General features: G+C 42.9%; 1 protein-coding gene across 4 annotated transcripts in view; it reads left to right on the top strand.

The window, feature by feature from the left end:
* Window positions 1-18077, top strand: part of LOC128582517 (zinc finger protein 823-like) — a 37255-nt gene that overhangs the window by 10314 nt on the left and 8864 nt on the right. The window contains exons 5-8 of one of the 4 annotated variants that reach the window (XM_053586484.1): window positions 7667-7741; window positions 12585-12655; window positions 13877-14003; window positions 14561-15108. In XM_053586484.1, the coding sequence (XP_053442459.1) occupies window positions 7667-7741; window positions 12585-12655; window positions 13877-13886 (156 nt within the window). In that variant the 3' untranslated portion in view covers window positions 13887-14003; window positions 14561-15108. The other 3 variants (XM_053586482.1, XM_053586481.1, XM_053586483.1) reach the window with 3 other exon arrangements.

The following is an 18077-nucleotide window of genomic DNA, read 5'->3' on the forward strand; positions in this document are numbered from 1 at the left end:
GAGATAGCATTCTATACTACCTGCTAACATTTCAGGAATTTTTTTTAGGCTGTATCCTTTGGGAGTAACTTTTACACGTTTTTCATTTTCTACATTTGAAATCACAGTGAAGTCAGAAAGTGCAAAGTAGTCTCTGTTGCCCAGCTGGGAGTACAGCAGTAGAATCATAGTTCACCACAGCCTCAAACTTGTGGTCTCAAACCATCATCTTCCCTCAGGCTCTTCAGTTGCTGGTATTACAGACATGAGCTACTGTACCAGGCCAAGATGAAATAGTCTTGAAAAACAAAAATAAAGTTAAAAAAAAGTTTAAATAAACTTGGCAGAATCTCACTTCTTGATTTCAAAATTAGGCCTGGTGCCATGGCTCATGTTTATAATCCTAGCACTCTGAGAGGCTGAGGTGGGTGGATTGCTTGAGCTCAAGAGTTTAAGACCAGGCTGAGCAGGAGTGAGACCTCATCTCTACTAAAAATAGAAAAACTAGATGGGTGTGGTGGTGGGTGCCTGTAGTCCCAGCTAGTTGGGATGCTGAGGCAAGAGAATCGCTTGAGCCCAAGAGTTTGAGGTTGCTGTTAGCTGTGATGCTATGGCACTCCACCAAGGGTGACAGAGAGACTCTGTCTCAAAACAAAACAAAATTTACTGCAAATGTATAGTAATGAAAACAGTTCGGTACCAGCATACAGACAGACATGACATCAATAGAGCAAAATGTTTATAGCACAGAAATATAAGGGACACTATGAAAGTTTTGAGATATGTAAAAGTTAACAAACGTAGGATTATTTTGATCACTGTATTCTCTCAAAATTATTTCCCCAATATTCTATGAACTTTTGCATTCTTGTGAATCATTTTTGAAAACACTCTCCACTCATTTTCTTCAAGTGCTGTAAGCCCACTGTCTTAGTTGTAAACAGCTTCTTCAGGCCTAGAGAACTGTCTGCTGAGCATGCAGGAAGGGGGAACAGGAAATAATCACATAGGTCCAGGTCAGGACTGTGGAGTGGGTGTATCACATAAGTGTGAACTCTATGGACTCCAGAAACTAAATGGTGATGTTGGCTGTATGGGTGGACACATTGTCATGGTGCAAGATGCACCCGCAGTCCTGTCCTTGGCCTCTGTTCTTGAACTTCCTAAAATCTTTTAGTAGGCATACTGTTGTGTACTACTGAGCAGTAACAGTCCTTTTTCCTCCAGAGGAACAGTTGTGACATGACCACTCTCGAAGAAGAAAAGTTACTACCATTTTCTTTCTGGCACTTCAGGGCCACTTCACATTTGTTGGTGGATTTTCATCCAGAAAAATCCACATTATCAACTGACACTTATTCTGTGGATCAACCCGGTATGTCCAGGTTTCGTCAGTAACAATGTCAGAAACATATCTAGACTTGCCTCTGTGGAATCTGATCAGCATTTCTTCACACCATTCAACACAGATGTGCTTTTGCTCATCTGCCATAGTGTGAGGCCCCCATCAGAATGAAAATTCCCTGACTTGATAGTTGTGCAGGATTTTGGATACTGCTGGCAGTCAAATCTGTTGTGCTTCTTCAGTGTCCTTAAATGCCACTTAATTGTTTTTACAAACCATGTTTTCCACAGAGGTGATGTTTTCCTTAGTCACTGTGGTCACCAGATGCCCACTCCTCTCAACTTTCACTGAAGTTCAGCCTCTTCTAAATTCTTGAAACTGCCAAAACCTTGTTGTATGGGAAGGAGTAAGGTCCCCAAAACGTTGTTGCAAGCACTCAAGGCTTTGAGGCTGGTTTAACCCACTTTTAAAATCATCAGAAATCATTACGGGAAAGTCCGCTCTTCCAGCTCCACAGCTGAAGCTGACTGAGTGCAGAGGGATGGAAACAAATGAAGCCCCCCCTGCAACGCCAATAAGCTGAGCAGGTTGAAACTCGCACAGGTGAATCAGAAAGGATGCTGCCTTTGTCTGTAGTTCTTGGAAGTGAAATAATGGACCATAACACAGTCTTTGTCAAAACTTTTGCAGTGATGTTTGTATACCTCTGCATATGCAGCCTAATTACTGGGATGCTAAAACCATTCGTGGGGGGTAAAGGGAGGCTAGTGTTTCCAAAGAATGGTTGGTGCTGGGAAAACTGGACATCCACATGCAACAGAATGAAATTGTACTCTTCCCAAATACTATAGGCGAAAATTAACCCCTAATGGAGTTAAGACCCATATGTAAGTCCTAAATATATAAACTCTTAGATGAAAACAAAAGAGAAAACTTTATTGTGCTGGTTTTGGCAATGATTTCCTGGATATACCACCAAAGGCTGAAAGAGAAAAAATAAGTAAATTTCATGGAATTTAACAACTTTTAATGTACCGAATGGTGGTAGATATTTGGACAATGGCAGGCATATTGTTGAGGTCTCAGATGGAATTGAGGATCTTACTGGAAGATGGAGAAAAGAAGATCCTTAGAAAGAAGCAAAGAATTTGTCGATTTGTGCTCATGTGCTAGTGTTTTGTGGGAAGTAGATCTAGTAAGTGATGAAATTTAGTATTGCATTAAGATTGCAAATAATAAAATAAGAGAAAAGAGAAGTGACTAGGGATGGAATTACGTGTATTGAGCAAGAAGGAGCCAGAACTAAAAAATGTGTAAAATTTTCTATCTATTATGCAAAATTAGAAAGCATGTTAAGAGGAGAAGCCAATGGGTGTGTTCAAGGACTGTTTGATTGAAATAGTAGTATGGGGGCGGTGCCTGTGGCTCAAGGAGTAGGGCGCCGGTCCCATATGCCAGAGGTGGCGGGTTCACACCCAGCCCCAGCCAAAAAAAAATAAAAAAAAAAAAAAAAAAGAAAAGAAAAGAAATAGTAGTATGGGTGTGAACCACGAATTTAGTCACTCAAGCGGGAAGAAATGTGGGATTTCTCAGATTTTACAGAGAGGGTCCATTGACCATTCAGTTGTGAATATGTGATGTTCTTCAGGACAAGAATGAAGGACCATCGTGTCTGTTCAGAGATCATGAGGGATGTCTCCTGAGTATTAATAGTATGGGGCATTTTGGAGTTTCCATAGGCAAGATGATTACAGCTGTGGAGGCAGTGCCAGGAAAGCCTTGGGCATCTAACCCATGTCTAACAGAGATGCTGAGTCACAACGCTTGTCAAGTGTGCCTTGAGGGCAGAGTATTGAGCCAAAGAAGATTACTTTCCAGCCTGAAGATCTCATGATGTTTATGTTGTGGGGTTTGGACTTGTTTGGGAATGCTCACCTCTCTCTCCCCTCATGTTTCTCCCCTCTGGAATAGGAATGTTTATGGAATGCCTGTGCTGTTCATTGTATTTTAGAGCACTTAATTCATTTTTCCCCCTAAGGTTCAAAGCCAGAACAGAATTTGCCCCAAGTTGAATATCACCAGGTGATATTTAGATAACACTTTGATTTGGGGATTTAGAGTTAATGGTGAAATGCGTCCAGACTTTTGGTGATGTTAGAATGGAATGAATGTATTTGGCATGTGATGGCATAAATTTTGAGGGGAAGAATATTATTGAGTTTATTCATCCCCCAAAATTCATATGTTTAAACCCTACCACCTAATATATGGAAAACAAGATGGGATCTCTGGAAGGTGATTAGGATTACATGTGACCTTGAGGATAGAGTCCTCATGAATGGGATTCATGGGTCTCCAGAGAGCTTGCTTTTGCTTTCCACTGTACAAGGACAATGTGATGACAGCTTTCCTTGAACCAGCAAGTCAACTGTTGCCAGCCACTGAATCTGCATTGGTTTGCTCTTGGTATGGTGAAAATTAAATGTTAACTTGGTTAGGCTTGGCGCCTGTAGCACAGTGGTTACAGCGCCAGCCACATGCACTGAGGATGGTGGGTTCGAACCCAGCCTGGGCCTGCTAAACAACAATGACAACTGCAACAAAAAAATAGTAGGCGTTGTGGCAGGTGCCTATCGTCCCAGCTACTTGGGAGACTGAGGCAAGAGAATCACTTAAGCCCAAGAGTTTGAGGTTGCTATGAGCTGTGATGTCACAGCACTCTACCAAGGGTGACATAGTGAGACTCTGTCTCAAAATAAATAAATAATAAATAAATGTTACTTGGTTAATACACCTAGGTTCTGGTATTTCTTTTGGCAGCCAGAATTGAGTAAAGTTTATTCTATTTTTATTTAGTGCCATAAGAAATGAGGGGGAGCCATATTACAGTAAAGTCCCCATTGGACCACCAACATAAAAAGTAGCTCTTGGTTTCATTCTTTTTTGTCAACACTGAGTTTGTCCATTTTCTATGTCCACAGAAGATCTGATATTTTGAGGTAGCCTTTAAATTTGGACCCCAGGCTTAGGTTACATGCTGCCATACAGTTTTGTTCTTGGTCTGGGTTGTAGTCACTTCAGATCCAAGGAGTATTCTAACACCCTCTAGTTGTCTGTTTAGAAGGTATGGTTTTAATTTCCTTTGCACACATTCGTGAACACAAGTTGAGTCATGAAAGAGATTTGTTCATGAGCAAATACACCAGAGTATGAGAATGAAATAAGTAGCACAAACTAAAAATAAAATGAAGTAGTAGGCTCGGCACTCATTGTTCAGTGGTTAAGGTGCCGGCCACATATACCGGGGCTGATGAGTTGGAACCCAGCCTGGGCCTGCTAAATAATAATGACAATTACAACAAAAAAATAGCTGGGCCTTTTGGTAGGCTCCTGTAGTCTCAGCTACTTGGGAGGTTGAGGCAAGAGAATCACTTAAGCTCAAGAGTTCGAGGGTGCTGTGAGCTCTGACGCCATGGCACTATACCAACGGTGACATAGTGAGATTCTGCCTCAAAACAAACAAACAAACAAACAAAAAACCCATAAGAATAAAGTAGTAAAGATCTTCCTTTTTTTTTTTTTTAATTATTTTTTGAGATAGAGTCTCACTCTGTTGCCCAGGCTAGAGTGCCGTGGCATCAGCCTAACTTACAGCAACCTCAAACTCCTGGATTTAAGTGATCCTTCTGGGTCAACCTCCTGAATAGCTGGGACTACAGGCACCCACCACAATACCCAGACAGTGCTTTATTTATTTTTTTTTTTTTTGTAGAGACAGAGTCTCACTTTATGGCCCTCGGTAGAGTGCCATGGCCTCACACAGCTCACAGCAACCTCCAACTCCTGGGCTTAAGCGATTCTCTTGCCTCAGCCTCCCAAGTAGCTGGGACTACAGGCGCCCGCCACAACGCCCGACTATTTTTTGGTTGCAGTTTGGCCGGGGCCGGGTTTGAACCTGCCACCCTCGGTATATGGGGCCGGCGCCTTACCAACTGAGCCACAGGCGCCGCCCAGTGCTTTATTTTTTATTTATATTATTATTATTTTTATTTTTTTTTGCAGTTTTTGGCTGGGGCTGGGTTTGAACCCACCACCTCCAGCATATGGGGCCAGCACCCTATCCTTTAAGCCACAGGTGCCACATATATATATATATATATATATATATTATATATATATTATATATATATTATATATATATTATATATATAATTTATATATATATATATTTTTTAGAGACAGAGTCTCACTTGGTAGAGTGCTGTGGTGTCACAGCTCACAGCAACCTCCAGCTCTTGGGCTTAGGCGATTCTCATGCCTCAGCCTCCTGAGTAGTTGGGACTACGGGTGCCCGCCACAACGCCTGGCTATTTTGTTGTTGCAGTTTGGCTGGGGCTGGGTTTGAATCCGCCACCCTTGGTACATGGGGCCAGAGCCCTACTCACTGAGCCACCGCCGCTGCCCAGTGCTTTATTCGTAAATGTATCTGGACTGTGGGGTTCTACTTACTTTTAGGAAAAAGAAAACACATTGTGGTGAGAAGATTTCTTAAATTTTCTTTACACAAAGTTTCATCAGTTGAATAGGTAGTGTTAATTTTCTTTTCATTTTTCATTCTCTGTGATCCTTGATTTTATTAAAGTATATTACCAATAGGCAATAGGTTTCATTTTTCTTTCTTCCTTAATTTCTTTTCTTTTCCTCTCTTTTTGTTTTGAGACAGTCTCTGAGTTAGAGGGCAGTGGCATCATCCCTGCCACTCACTGTTTGGAGTGCTTTGAGGGTCTGTGTTGGCCTTTGCAAGATTCCCTGGGCCATATTGCTTTCATTCAGATATTGTGAGATTCATAACAGTGCACTGGGAAAGAAAATTTGTGGTTGCGAGGGTAGAGCAAATTATTTTTTACTGACTTAACTATCTCAATTTGTGAATGAAGAATATGCTTCACATGTTCTATGTGGGGAAACTATGCCATAACCAGTTATGCTTGCCCCCAAATTTCACTTATAGGAGGGACCATCTCAAAACAGAGGTAAATCTAGATCGTCTAAGACCACTGTCCCCAATCCCCAGGACATGAATTAGTGTTAGGAGTAGGGTCACAGAGTGCCACTTACCCACTCCCCACTCCCTTCTTTCCTCCCCCTGTGGAAAAATTGTCAATTGTCTTATGAAAAATTGTCTTCCATGAAACTTAAACACCTCCCCCACTTTCAACAGCTGGCCACACAGCAGGAGGTGTGAGCAGTGGGCAATAGAGGGAAGCAGCTTCATCTTATTTATAGCTGCTCCCCATTCTTGGCATCACTGCCTGAGCTCCACCTGTCTGCCCAACCCTTCCATCCATAGAAAACTTCTTTTACCAGTTCCTGGTGCCAAAAAGATTGGGGCCCACAGGTCTAAATGGGTCCTCTTGTGGCTTCAAAAGCATTTCTATACCTGTATGACAGTGATGTGGAACACAATGGGGCTCTCCATCATTAGTAAATTAGAAAATTCCTGGGAAAAGTCAGATGTATAGATCAGTTGGACAGAACAGAACATTTACAAATAATCTCCTTTGCTGGGTGGCATTGTGGCTCAGTGAGTAGGGCGCTGGCCCCATATACTGAGGGTGGTGGGTTCAAACCCGGTCCCAGCCAAACTGCAACAAAAAAAATAGGCAGGCATTGCTGTGGGCGCCTATAGCCAGGCCTAGCGAGGCCCAGATGCTTGAGAGGCTGAGGCAAGAGAATCGCTTAAGCCCAAGAGTTTGAGGTTGCTGTGAGCTGTGACGCCACGACACTCTACGAAGGGCGACATAGTGAGACTCTGTCTCAAAAAAAAAAATTATTTTAGGCAGAGTCTCACTTTGTCGCCCATCCTCCCCACAAGCCCCTCCCCCCAGAATGCCATGGCATTATAGCTCACAGTAACCTCAGACTCTTGGACTCAAGTGATTCTCTTGCCTCAGCCTCTCGAGTAGCTGGGACTACAGGCGCCCTCCACAACACCTGGCTATTTTTAGGGACAGGGTCTCGCTCTTGCTCAGGCTGGTCTCAAACTTGTGAGCTCAGGCGATCCACCTGCTTTGTCCTCCTGAAGTGCTGGGATTACAGGCATGAGCCAGTGAAGTATAAATTTTTTTTTAGCAGCTGATAAGTATCTTTGTGACTGAGTGGTAGGGAAGAAATTGTGTTTTATTTTGTTAAAGAAAACTAAAAGGAAACATTGTAACTCAAAATCAGAGCTTTGTAGGATCTACCACTAAAGTTTTCTATATTGTGTTCAAACTGCAACTCACAAATTGTATGTCTTATCTGTGAGCTCCCCACCAAAATGTGTTCTCCTGTCAAATATAGGGTTCTTCGTTTTTCCTGCAGTTTCTTTATTGTTTCTCAGAGGAATCAACATTACTGACTGGTTTTTCCACCATGGTGAGTGAATGTTTATTTCTGTTCGAAGGTTTTTAGAAATAGCTATCTATTTATTTTAAAATTTGTTTGCTTTTATACATATTTAAATTAATACAATGATCTACTACTTAATTGCTACAATTTATAGAAATATACAAAGGCTTTAAATAAACTGCCAACATCCACTTAGTTTGTGACACACTGCCTTCTCTTTTAACACCTGTCTGGGATCAAATAAATATAACATTATTCCAGAGACAATTAATGTGAGGAGTGAGCTGTCTTTCAGAGTAGTAGCTTATTTTTTAGGGAGAGGACAGTGTTCTGTGATAATAGACTATGAGTGTGTACATTTGATTTCCTAAGGAAACGATCTCTTACTAAGTCATGCTCAGCCATCAAGTTTTTTCCTTATTTTCCACACAAATCCATTTTTGCTAGTGGAAAATACTACAGTGATTTTGAGGTTTTTGTTTGTTTGTTTGTTTTTGTTTTCAGACAGGGTCTCACTCAGTTGCCTAAGCTAGAGTGCAGTGGCATCATCATAGCCTGCAGCCTCAAACTCTTGGGTTCAAGCAATCCTCCTGCCTCCTTCCGGGTAGCTGCAACTACAAGTTTTCATAACTATGCCTGGCTAGTTTTTGTATTTTTAGTAGAGATGGAGTCTTGCTTTCAGTCAGGCTGGTCTCAAACTCTTGAGCTCAAGCAATCCACATTCCTCAGCCTCCCAGAGTGCTAGGATTACAGATGTGAGCCACCATGTCCACCATTTTTTGGTTGCTTTTTGAGAGATGGTCTAACTATTTTGTCCTGGTGGTCTTGAATTCTTGGGTTCAGGTGATCCCACTTTTCCCCCTCAAGACAGTCTCACTACGTCACCCACAGTAGAGTGCTGTGTTGTCACAGCTCACAGCAACCTCAAACTCCTGGGCTTAAGTGATTCTCTTGCCTCAGCTTCCCAAGTAGCTGGGACTACAGGCACCCGCCACAGCCCCTGGCTATTTTTGTTGTTGTTGTTGTTGTTGTAGTTGTGATTGTTGTTTTAGCTGGCCCAGACTGTTTTCGAACCCGCCAGCCTCAGTGTATGTGGTTGGTGCTATAACCACTGTGCTATGGGCACCGAGCCTTGTTTAATTTATTTTTGAAACAGGGGTCTTCCTCTGTTGCCAGGCCAGAGTGCAGTGGTGTGAGTATAGCTTACTGCAGCCTTAAACTCCTGGGCTCAAGCGATCTTCCCTGCCTCAGCCTCTTGAGTAGCTGGGATTACTGCCACTCTTCTGGTCCCAGATAAATAACTTAAATTGAGGGGCATGAGAGAGCCAGAGGTGGATTTAATCTGGGGCCAGTTTGAGTGCCTGAGAAGGAAAGTTATTTATACAATACTTAGGATGCAGTTAAAGACATGATTGGTGGGTCAGGGTGGGGTTTGGCTGTAGCTCAGTGGGTAGGGTGTCGGCCACATACATGGAAGCTGGTGGGTTCGAATCCAGCCTGGGACAGCTAAACAACATGACAATTGTGACAACAACAACAACAAAAATAGCTGGGTGTTGTGGTGGGTGCCTGTTGTCCCAGCTGTTAGGAGACTGAGGCAAGAGAATCACTTAAGCCCAAGAGTTTGAGGTTGCTGTGAGCTGTGACACCATGGCATTCTACCCAGGGTGACAGCTTGAGACTTTGTCTGAAAAAAAAAGTTTCAAATGGGTAAACTGGGCATGTACTTCTTGGGCACAAAGTGTCTGGTGAGAACCTTGAAGTGTGAAGCAGAGGTACAAGGGAGAGTTCACATCTGCTTAATTGTTCTACATAAGTTTGTTACTGTGAAAACAATAGTTGGCTATAATCTTTCTGTTCTCAAAGGAATAAATATTTGCAACTTTTTAAAATTCATAGACAATATCTTCAAATTTTCTTCTTCTACGAATAAAAACAGGAGGAAACCCAGGACTCTACTGGTGTCTTATTCAGATACTAGGATTGAGGGGCTTTGCCCCATTTAACTGCTCAGTGTTGGTGAGGTGAGAAGCAGGTGAACACCCTGCAGTGGGCAGCGGAGCCTCAGGCCAGTGGTTCCAAGCTGAGCCCAGTCTGGAGGCTGCCAAGGGAGGGACATGGGGCTCCCTCTGGCTTCCCGGGCAGCTTGCCCTCCTTGCAGGGCCTCCAACTGCTCAGAACAGACACTCAGGAGTGTAGACTCGTGAGAAGCCTCAGAGCATGGGACAGCAGGGGACCCACGGGTAGATGTCAGTAGGGCCAGGGTTCTATACTTTCTGAAATTGTACATCTGGTGCCTGGGGCCATTTCCTGGACAATTGTGCCTTGCATAAATAGCTTTCCCTTTCAAGCCGTTTATCTGGTCCCAGGTGAGTCACCTGTGGCTCTCTCAATTCCTTGATTTAAATTGTTCATTAGAAACCACCTTCCAGGATAGACTGTTATATCTTGAATAAGTTCAATGACTATTTCATTTGCTTGTGTTTTCCCATCTGTTATACTCTCTGCCCATTGAGGGCACATACAGAATACTCTAACCTGAGCATATGCTTTAAACACTGGAGGAAGTCTCACACAACAAGTGTTTTGGTGTGGGTGTGCATAGAGTTGCTGGTATCAGAATGTAATTTACATACATGAGGAAAACCTGTGAATGTCACAGCACCACTCATTAGATTACCTCCTACAGCAGTGGTTCTCAACCTTCCTAATGCTGTGGCCCTTTAATACAGTTCCTGTGGGTCGTAACCCACAGGTTGAGAACTGCTGTCTTACAGTCAGGGTTTATGAATTTGATGGTTTATGTAGGTTATTACATTTAACTTACTCCAGGTGAACTTTCTGCTGGTGAAAATCAAAGTGGTGAAGGAGTGAGGATTTTCACACTCTGCAGAGGGTATATGAGGGCATGTTGAGCTCCCAGAGTTAAATAAGTGTCTCTGACTCATCATCAGGTTCTGAACCATTCTGGGGTCCATTTCAGCATCAGAATCTGGCTCCCAACTTGGGAATGCGTTTAACAACCTGAATGGAGTTTCCTTGGGAACCCATCCACCAATGACCCACTCAATCATTTCTTTAAAGTTTAAGCATTAGTATAAATGGCTTCCCTTTGGCTCAGTGCTTGTGGCTCAAGCAGGTAAGGCGCCAGCCACATACACCTGAGCTGGTGGGTTCGAATCCACCACAGGCCTGCCAAACAACAGTGACGGCTGCAACCAAAAAATAGGCGGGCATTGTGGTGGGAGCCTGTAGTCCCAGCTGCTTGGGAGATGGAGGCAGGAGAATCGCTTAAGCCCAGGAGTTGGAGCTGTGAGCTGTGATGCCACAGCACTCTACCCAGGGTGACAGTTTGAGGCTCTGTCTCAAAAAAAAAAAAACAAAATAGCTTCCCTTTTCAAGCACTTAAAATGGCTCCAGATTAAATCCACACCAGCTCTTTCATTCCCCTCAATTTATTTTTTCTTATTTTTTTTTTATTAAATCATAGTTGTATACATTAATGAGATCATGGGGCACCATACACTGGTTTTATATACCATTTGACATATTTTCATCACACTGGTTAACATAGCTTTCCTGGCATTTTCTTAGTTATTGTGTTAAGACATTTATATTCTACATTTACTAAGTTTCACATGTACCCTTGTAAGATGCACCATAGGTGTAATCCCACCAATTACCGTCCCTCCCCCATCCTTCCTTCACCCCTCCTCTCCCTTTCCCCCTTCCCCATATTCTTAGGTTATAACTGGGTTATAGCTTTCATATGAAAGCCATAAATTAGTTTCATAGTAGGACTGAGTACATTGGATACGTTTTCTTCCATTCTTGAGATACTTTACTAAGAAGAATATGTTCCAGCTCCATCTATGTAAACATGAAAGAGGTAAAGTCTTCATCTTTCTTTAAGGCTGCATAATATTCCATGGTGTACATATACCACAATTTATTAATTCATGTGTGGATCAATATCATTCCCCTCAATTTATATTATTCATTTGGAATCAGCATAGTGGTGCCTGCTTATAGTCCCAGCTACTCAGGAGGCTGAGGCAGGATTGCTTGAGGCAGGAGTTCTCAGCTGCAGTGAATTATGATCTCACCACTGCACTTCAGAGGGTGTTAATCTAAGCTAGTTTAAGTTTTTGCTTTTCTTCTATTGATTCCTTTGTAGAATATTGTTGCAGTATAATTTCACATTTTCCATATATTTATAATTTTTTTTTGCAGTTTTTTGGCCGGGGCTGGGTTTGAACCCGCCACATCTGGCATATGGGGCTGGTGCCCTACTCCTTGGAGCCACAGGCGCCGCCTATTTATAATTTTATTTCATTGTTGGCATGTTTTTACTTCCTTGGCTGAATATCAGTAGATTGAGAGATGAGGTGGGAGAAAGGTGTGGCCATGCTGTCAGTAGCCTCATCCCCAGTTCCTGCCCCTGGAGGACATCAGGCCCTCCCTCCTGTCCAGTGTGGTCTGTGTGATCTGGGCCTCCTCCTGCTAAGGCAGGGAATCTCTCCTCCTGAAGATTAGTTTGGAATTCCCTGCACACACTGGTGACCCCCTCTCCAGGAGAAAGAAGTAGGGAAGAACCCATGGAGTACAAGCAGGAAAATCTGCTTAGTTGCAAATGTGCCCCCTAGGAACAGTCTTGTCACAGAGCCGGGAGGAAGCTCACCCTTCCAAAGGGATGTGACTGGAACTTGCTCTTTTGGCTCCTCTTAGCTCAGTGTAACCGCGCTTCTTTTGTCACCCATTCCCCAGTGGGTGGGAACTGGAGGACTATCCAATCAGGGACACCGGGGCGCGGTCGTGAGATCTGTCAATCAGACGCTCTTGGTGGACTGGGTGACTTTCTGCTCCCAAGCCTCAACTATCCCTGTCCCTGGGCTCCGGCTCCGGCTCTGGCTGCGACTCAGTACTGAGAGACCCCTGGAGGTAAGTCTGTGACAGCCTCTGTCGCTCTGGAGCCTTAGAGAGGACGGTGGGACCCCGCGAAAACCGGGAAATGGTGAGTGTGTGGACGTCCGCAGGCGAGAAGCGGGGGCTGGTTGGAACCGGTCGCAACCGGCTGTGGCGGGACCCGGGCCTCCCCGCGGTCCGCTCGGGAGTCTGCGGACCCGAGTAGCCGCGGGCGTAGCTCGGCTCTCGGTCCCTCCGGCCCGCGGGGTGAGGCTGGGCCCGTAGCCGGGCCTCCGGCCGTCCTGTGTGCTGTGTGCATGGCGACCTCGGCCCCGGATCCCCATGTGCGTGCCCCCGGATTGTGCGGCTGGAACCCCCTGCCCGATCAGCGTGAGTCGATACGCCGAGACACGGAGGGTCGCTGCAGAGACAGTTTAATCCTATGCCAGCCGAATGAGGACAGGGGAGAGGACCTTAATTCCCCTCCTCCAGAGGTTTAAGGACAGGGGTTTTCAGGAGTCTGGACGGTGTGGGGATCGCTGAGAGGATGAGAAGTGCCGCCTGAGGACGCTGAGAGGAAGGAGCTGGGTTCCCTGGTTGTCTGAGTGCGTGCGTTGAGGAGGGGAGGTCCTCTAGACTGGTTAGCGCCAGCCTTTCCTCCCGCGTTGATCTGAAAACAACTAAGGCAATTTTTTTTTTTTTAATTTCACGTTAATGTGAGAGCGTGATTAGGTTTCGCAGTCTACTTTTGTAAGATTCAAGTACTCTTGAACGCAGATTTCTCATAACTTTACAAACAGTAGACTAAAAACATAAAAAACTGATAAAGGCAGGGCGCAGTAGCTCACGCCTGTAATCCCAGCCTGGGAGACTGACGCAGGTGGATTGCTTAAGCTCAGGAGTTCAAAACCAGCCTGAGCAAGTGTGAGACCCCTGTCTCTACTAGAAATAGAAAAACTAGCTGGGCGTTGGTGTTGTCTGTAGTGCCAGCTACTCGGGAGGCTGAGGCAAAGAGAATCACCTGAGCCTAAGAATTTGAGGTTGCTGTGAGCTGTGACGATGCCATGGCACTCTACCCAGGGAGGATTCTATTCAATTGTTACATGCTCTATTCTACCATCAGAATTGCTGTGTGGGAGAAAGTGAGTATAGACAGTAAGAGTAAATGCTGGGAAACCACAGCATTATGTGATGTTTATGTAGTGAGTATAGATTCCCATTACTGAGTTTCAACTTACTGTTTTCTCACTGTTTCAGGACACAGTGACCTTTGAGGATGTGGCTGTGAACTTCACTCTGGAGGAGTGGGCTTTGCTGGGTCAGTCACAGAAGAATCTCTACAGATGTGTGATGCATGAAACCATCAGGCACCTGGACTGTATAGGTAACGATGACATCATTTCTTCACTTGGTCAATTAGAGAACATTTGTTTCTTGGTCATTAAGGTCAATGATTAGGAATATGAACAAATGCAAGGATTAGGGGTTATGAACCCCAAGCAGTCATAAATCCTCATATAACTTTTTTATTCTGCAAAACTTAAGTAGTGGTAGCCTACTGTTAACTATCAGCCTTACTGGTACTATAAGGTGATTAAAAACACAGATTTTGTACCTCATCTATATTATGTACTGTGTTCTCACAATAAAGTAAGGTAGTGGGAGAAAATTATAAGGAAGAGAAACTTAATTATTTTTTAAGTGAAACTGGGTTATTATAGATGTTTTCATCCTCCTTATCCTCACGTTAAGTAGGCTGAGGACGAGTAGGGGTTAGGCTTGGTGTCTCAGGGGTGACAGAGGCTGAAAAAAAGAAAAAAAAATAATTCAAACCTGTGTTCAAGAGTCAAATGTATTTTGGTGAATAAATCACACATAAGCATTGTACAGTTTTCTCGTGATTGTGTAATAATTTATGATTCTTCTGCATTGACATTTTAGGAATAAAATGGGAAGGCCAGAATATTGAAGATTGGTACAAAAATCCCATGAGAAATCTAAGGTAATTTATTCATACAGGAAAAAGTTATGTCCCTGGAGGGAATCTTAGGATGACAGGAAATTTATTTTTTTTTGCAGTTTTTTGGCCGGGGCCCTGTTTGAGCCCTCCACCTCCAGTATATGGGGCTGGTGCTCTATTTCTTGAACCACAGGCACCACCCAATGACAGGAAATTTTAACTGTAAGCAAAGAAAAGGAATAAGCCCAGCTTCAAGTTTAATTTAGCTTTAGAAATCTTTCTCCAGAAACATACTTAAATGTGGCTTAGTTATCAATGTTTGACAGTTTTCTTGGAAACAGTAATGAGAAACCCCATGTTTCCTGTTTTGATAAGAGGTGTGATGGAGGTATCCTACACAGCATTTAATCCAAATCCATTTGTGTTCAAACAGGGTCTAAACCATGCATGGTAATGTCGTAAATGTCAATCCAATACCTATTAATAAGTATAAGGTCATTAATAAAGTTTTAATAATATGCTTCTTATTTTTTATAGAAGTCATGTGGTAGAGAGATTTTGTGAAAGCAAAGTAAGTGGTCAAGGTGGAGAAACCTTCAGCCAGAGTTCAGATGGTATTGTGAACGAGAAAATTCTTGGAATGAAACTATATGAAAGCAGTGTGTGTGGGGAAGTCTTCATTGGTCATTCCTCCTTTCATAAGCACATTAGAGCTGATGGCAGACACAAACCATGTACCTATCAGGGATATGGAGAGAAACCCCATACACATAAGCAGTATGGGAAAGCCTTCAGTTATCACCACTCTTTTCAAACACATGAAAAGCCTCCCACTGGAGAGAAACCCTATCACTGCAAGGAATGTAGCAAATCCTTCATTTCTCTTGGAAACCTTCGAAAACACATGGTAGCACACAATGGAGATATATCTTCTAAATGTAAGGTGTGTGGGAAAGCTTTTAATTCAGCCAATTTATTTTGTATACATGGAAAAACTCATACTGGAGAGAAGCCCTATGAATGTAGCCAGTGGTCTAAAGCCTTCCCTGATTACAGTTCCTATCTAAGACATGAAAGAACTCACACTGAAGAGAGACCCTATAGATGTAAACAATGTGGGAAAGCCTTTGCTTGTTCCTCTTATATTGGAATACATGAACGGACTCACACTGGAGAAAAACAGTATGAATGTGAGCAATGTGGGAAAGCATTTTATTGTCTCAGAAACTTTCAAAGACACATGATAACTCATACTGGAGATGGACCTCATAAATGTAAGATATGTGCAAAAGTCTTTGATTCTCCCAGTTCATTTAGAAGACATGAAAGAACTCACACTGGAGAGAAACCCTATGAATGTAAGCAATGTGGGAAAGCATTATCAGATCGCACAAGCTTTCAAAGACACATGATAACACACACTGGAGATGGACCTCATAAATGTAAGATATGTGGAAAGGTCTTTGGTTCTCCCAGTTCATTTCAAAGACATGAAAGAACTCACACTGGAGAGAAACCCTATAAATGTAAATGTGGGAAAGCCTATCGTTATATCTATTCCTTTCAAAATCATGAAAGAACTCACATGGGAGAACTGTATAAATGTAAAGAATGTGGAAAAGCATTCTGTTGGTCCACTTCCCTTCTAAGACATGAAAGGAGTCACACTGGAGAGAAACTCTTTGTGGAGAGAATCATATAGTAAAGCCAGTAAAGCCTTAGTCACTCCAGTTGCCTTTGAGTTCAAGAAATAATTCACATTGAAAAGAAACCATATCAAAGGAATGTGGGAAAGCATTCATTTCTCCCAGTTCCTTTCATTATCATAGGACTCACTGGGGAGATACCTTATAAATGTTCGAAATATGGGAAGGCATTTGTTAGTGTTATTTCACTGAAAGAACTCACACTGAGGGAAACCCTATGAATATGAACATGTGATATTCTGTGGTAAGTGGGTTTATGCAGTCCTTCCCCCAAAGTCTTAGAATGCTCAGGGGCTGAAGAAAGAGGCCACCAGATCCAGTTTCTCAGAAAGAAACATCTAACAGGACTTACAAGCCTTGTCTTGGTGCTGAGGTGAGATGGTGGATCCCCATGTCATTACTCCCCAGATCCGGGGCTTATATTGCCTTGGGGAAGGAATGTGTAGAACCATTGTAATCTATCCCTCTGGGAAAGGCAGGAATTCACAAAGCGTGCTTCTGCCTATGGGCAGGATTTATGGTTAAGATACTTCTGATCTAAGAGCAGGCTTTATGTTAACAGTAGATAAAGTGAAATCTTAGTTGCCTTCCCAAAATAGGGGTTAATCATAAGTCAACATAGATTAACATCAAAATAGTTTTCCTTTTTTATCACAGCTCACAGCAACCTCAAACTTTTTTTTTTTTTTTAATTGTTGGGGGTACATTGAGGGTACAAAGAACCAGGTTACAATGATTGCATTTGTTGGGTAAAGTCCCTCTTCAAAATAGTTTCTTTAGCCTCCACACTTTTACTGTCCTCCCCCTCTGTAATCCAGCTCCTATGATGTCATTCATCCTCTTCTTCCAAGATGGTCTCTGAGACTTGAGGGAGATGATGTTTGACAGTGTATAACTTTAGCAGGAGTGCATTGGCATTGAGAGACAGAGTGGGCCCAGTGAGATTCCAAATGCAGGAGATTTGTAGGTTTTGTTGAATCATCTCTCATCTTCAGAATACCATGATTTTGGTTTTCTCAGAAGTAAAACAACAAGAGATTATAATCAAAAGACAATTTATATGCCAGAACAACAAATACAAAAATGAACCTATTCCGTTGGGGAACCCACTAAAAACATTATGAAGAAAATACTTTCCAGCCAGGTGTGGTGGCTCTCTCCTGTAATTAGCACTCTGGGAGGTCATGGCAGGAGGATCATTTGACTCAGGGGTTGGAGACCAGCCTAAGTACGAGTAAGACCAGACGTGTCTCTACTAAAAATTGAAAAATTAGCAGGTGTTGTGGTGGGCAGTGTCGTGTGAAGTTTCTTGTACATGGTCAGTGTTACAAAGTATAGGGCTTGCTTTTGAAATTGTATGAAATAAAGTGGTCTACAACCTCTGTGATGGTGAGTAGCAACCTTTCTTTATTTCCCACCAACTTATATACCCATCACTGCAGGTATGCATCATTAATCAGTAAATGACAACACTTCTCCACATTGGTCTCATGACCAGGCCCAGCTGTGTCCCGTGTCTAATAGTCTTCCAATTAACTATACATTCCACTACCTTATTTCAAAGTTACTATTTTAACTTTTAATTAAAATTCTACTCTAAACTACTTCACTAAAACAAAGATAAGAACTCAGGAGGAGAAGGTTGTTTGAATACCTTAAACTTTTACCGGACCATCTGGAGGCTGAAAAAACATCTTCAAAGAACAAACTGGAGGTCACTAAGATAGACAGCTGGTTGTGTGCAAACCTCTGCTCCCCTTCAGCCAGCCCGTCTCCCAGGCAATTTACTGCT

Source organism: Nycticebus coucang, chromosome 3, assembly GCF_027406575.1.
Source record: "Nycticebus coucang isolate mNycCou1 chromosome 3, mNycCou1.pri, whole genome shotgun sequence".
Taxonomy (NCBI): Eukaryota; Metazoa; Chordata; class Mammalia; order Primates; family Lorisidae; genus Nycticebus; species Nycticebus coucang.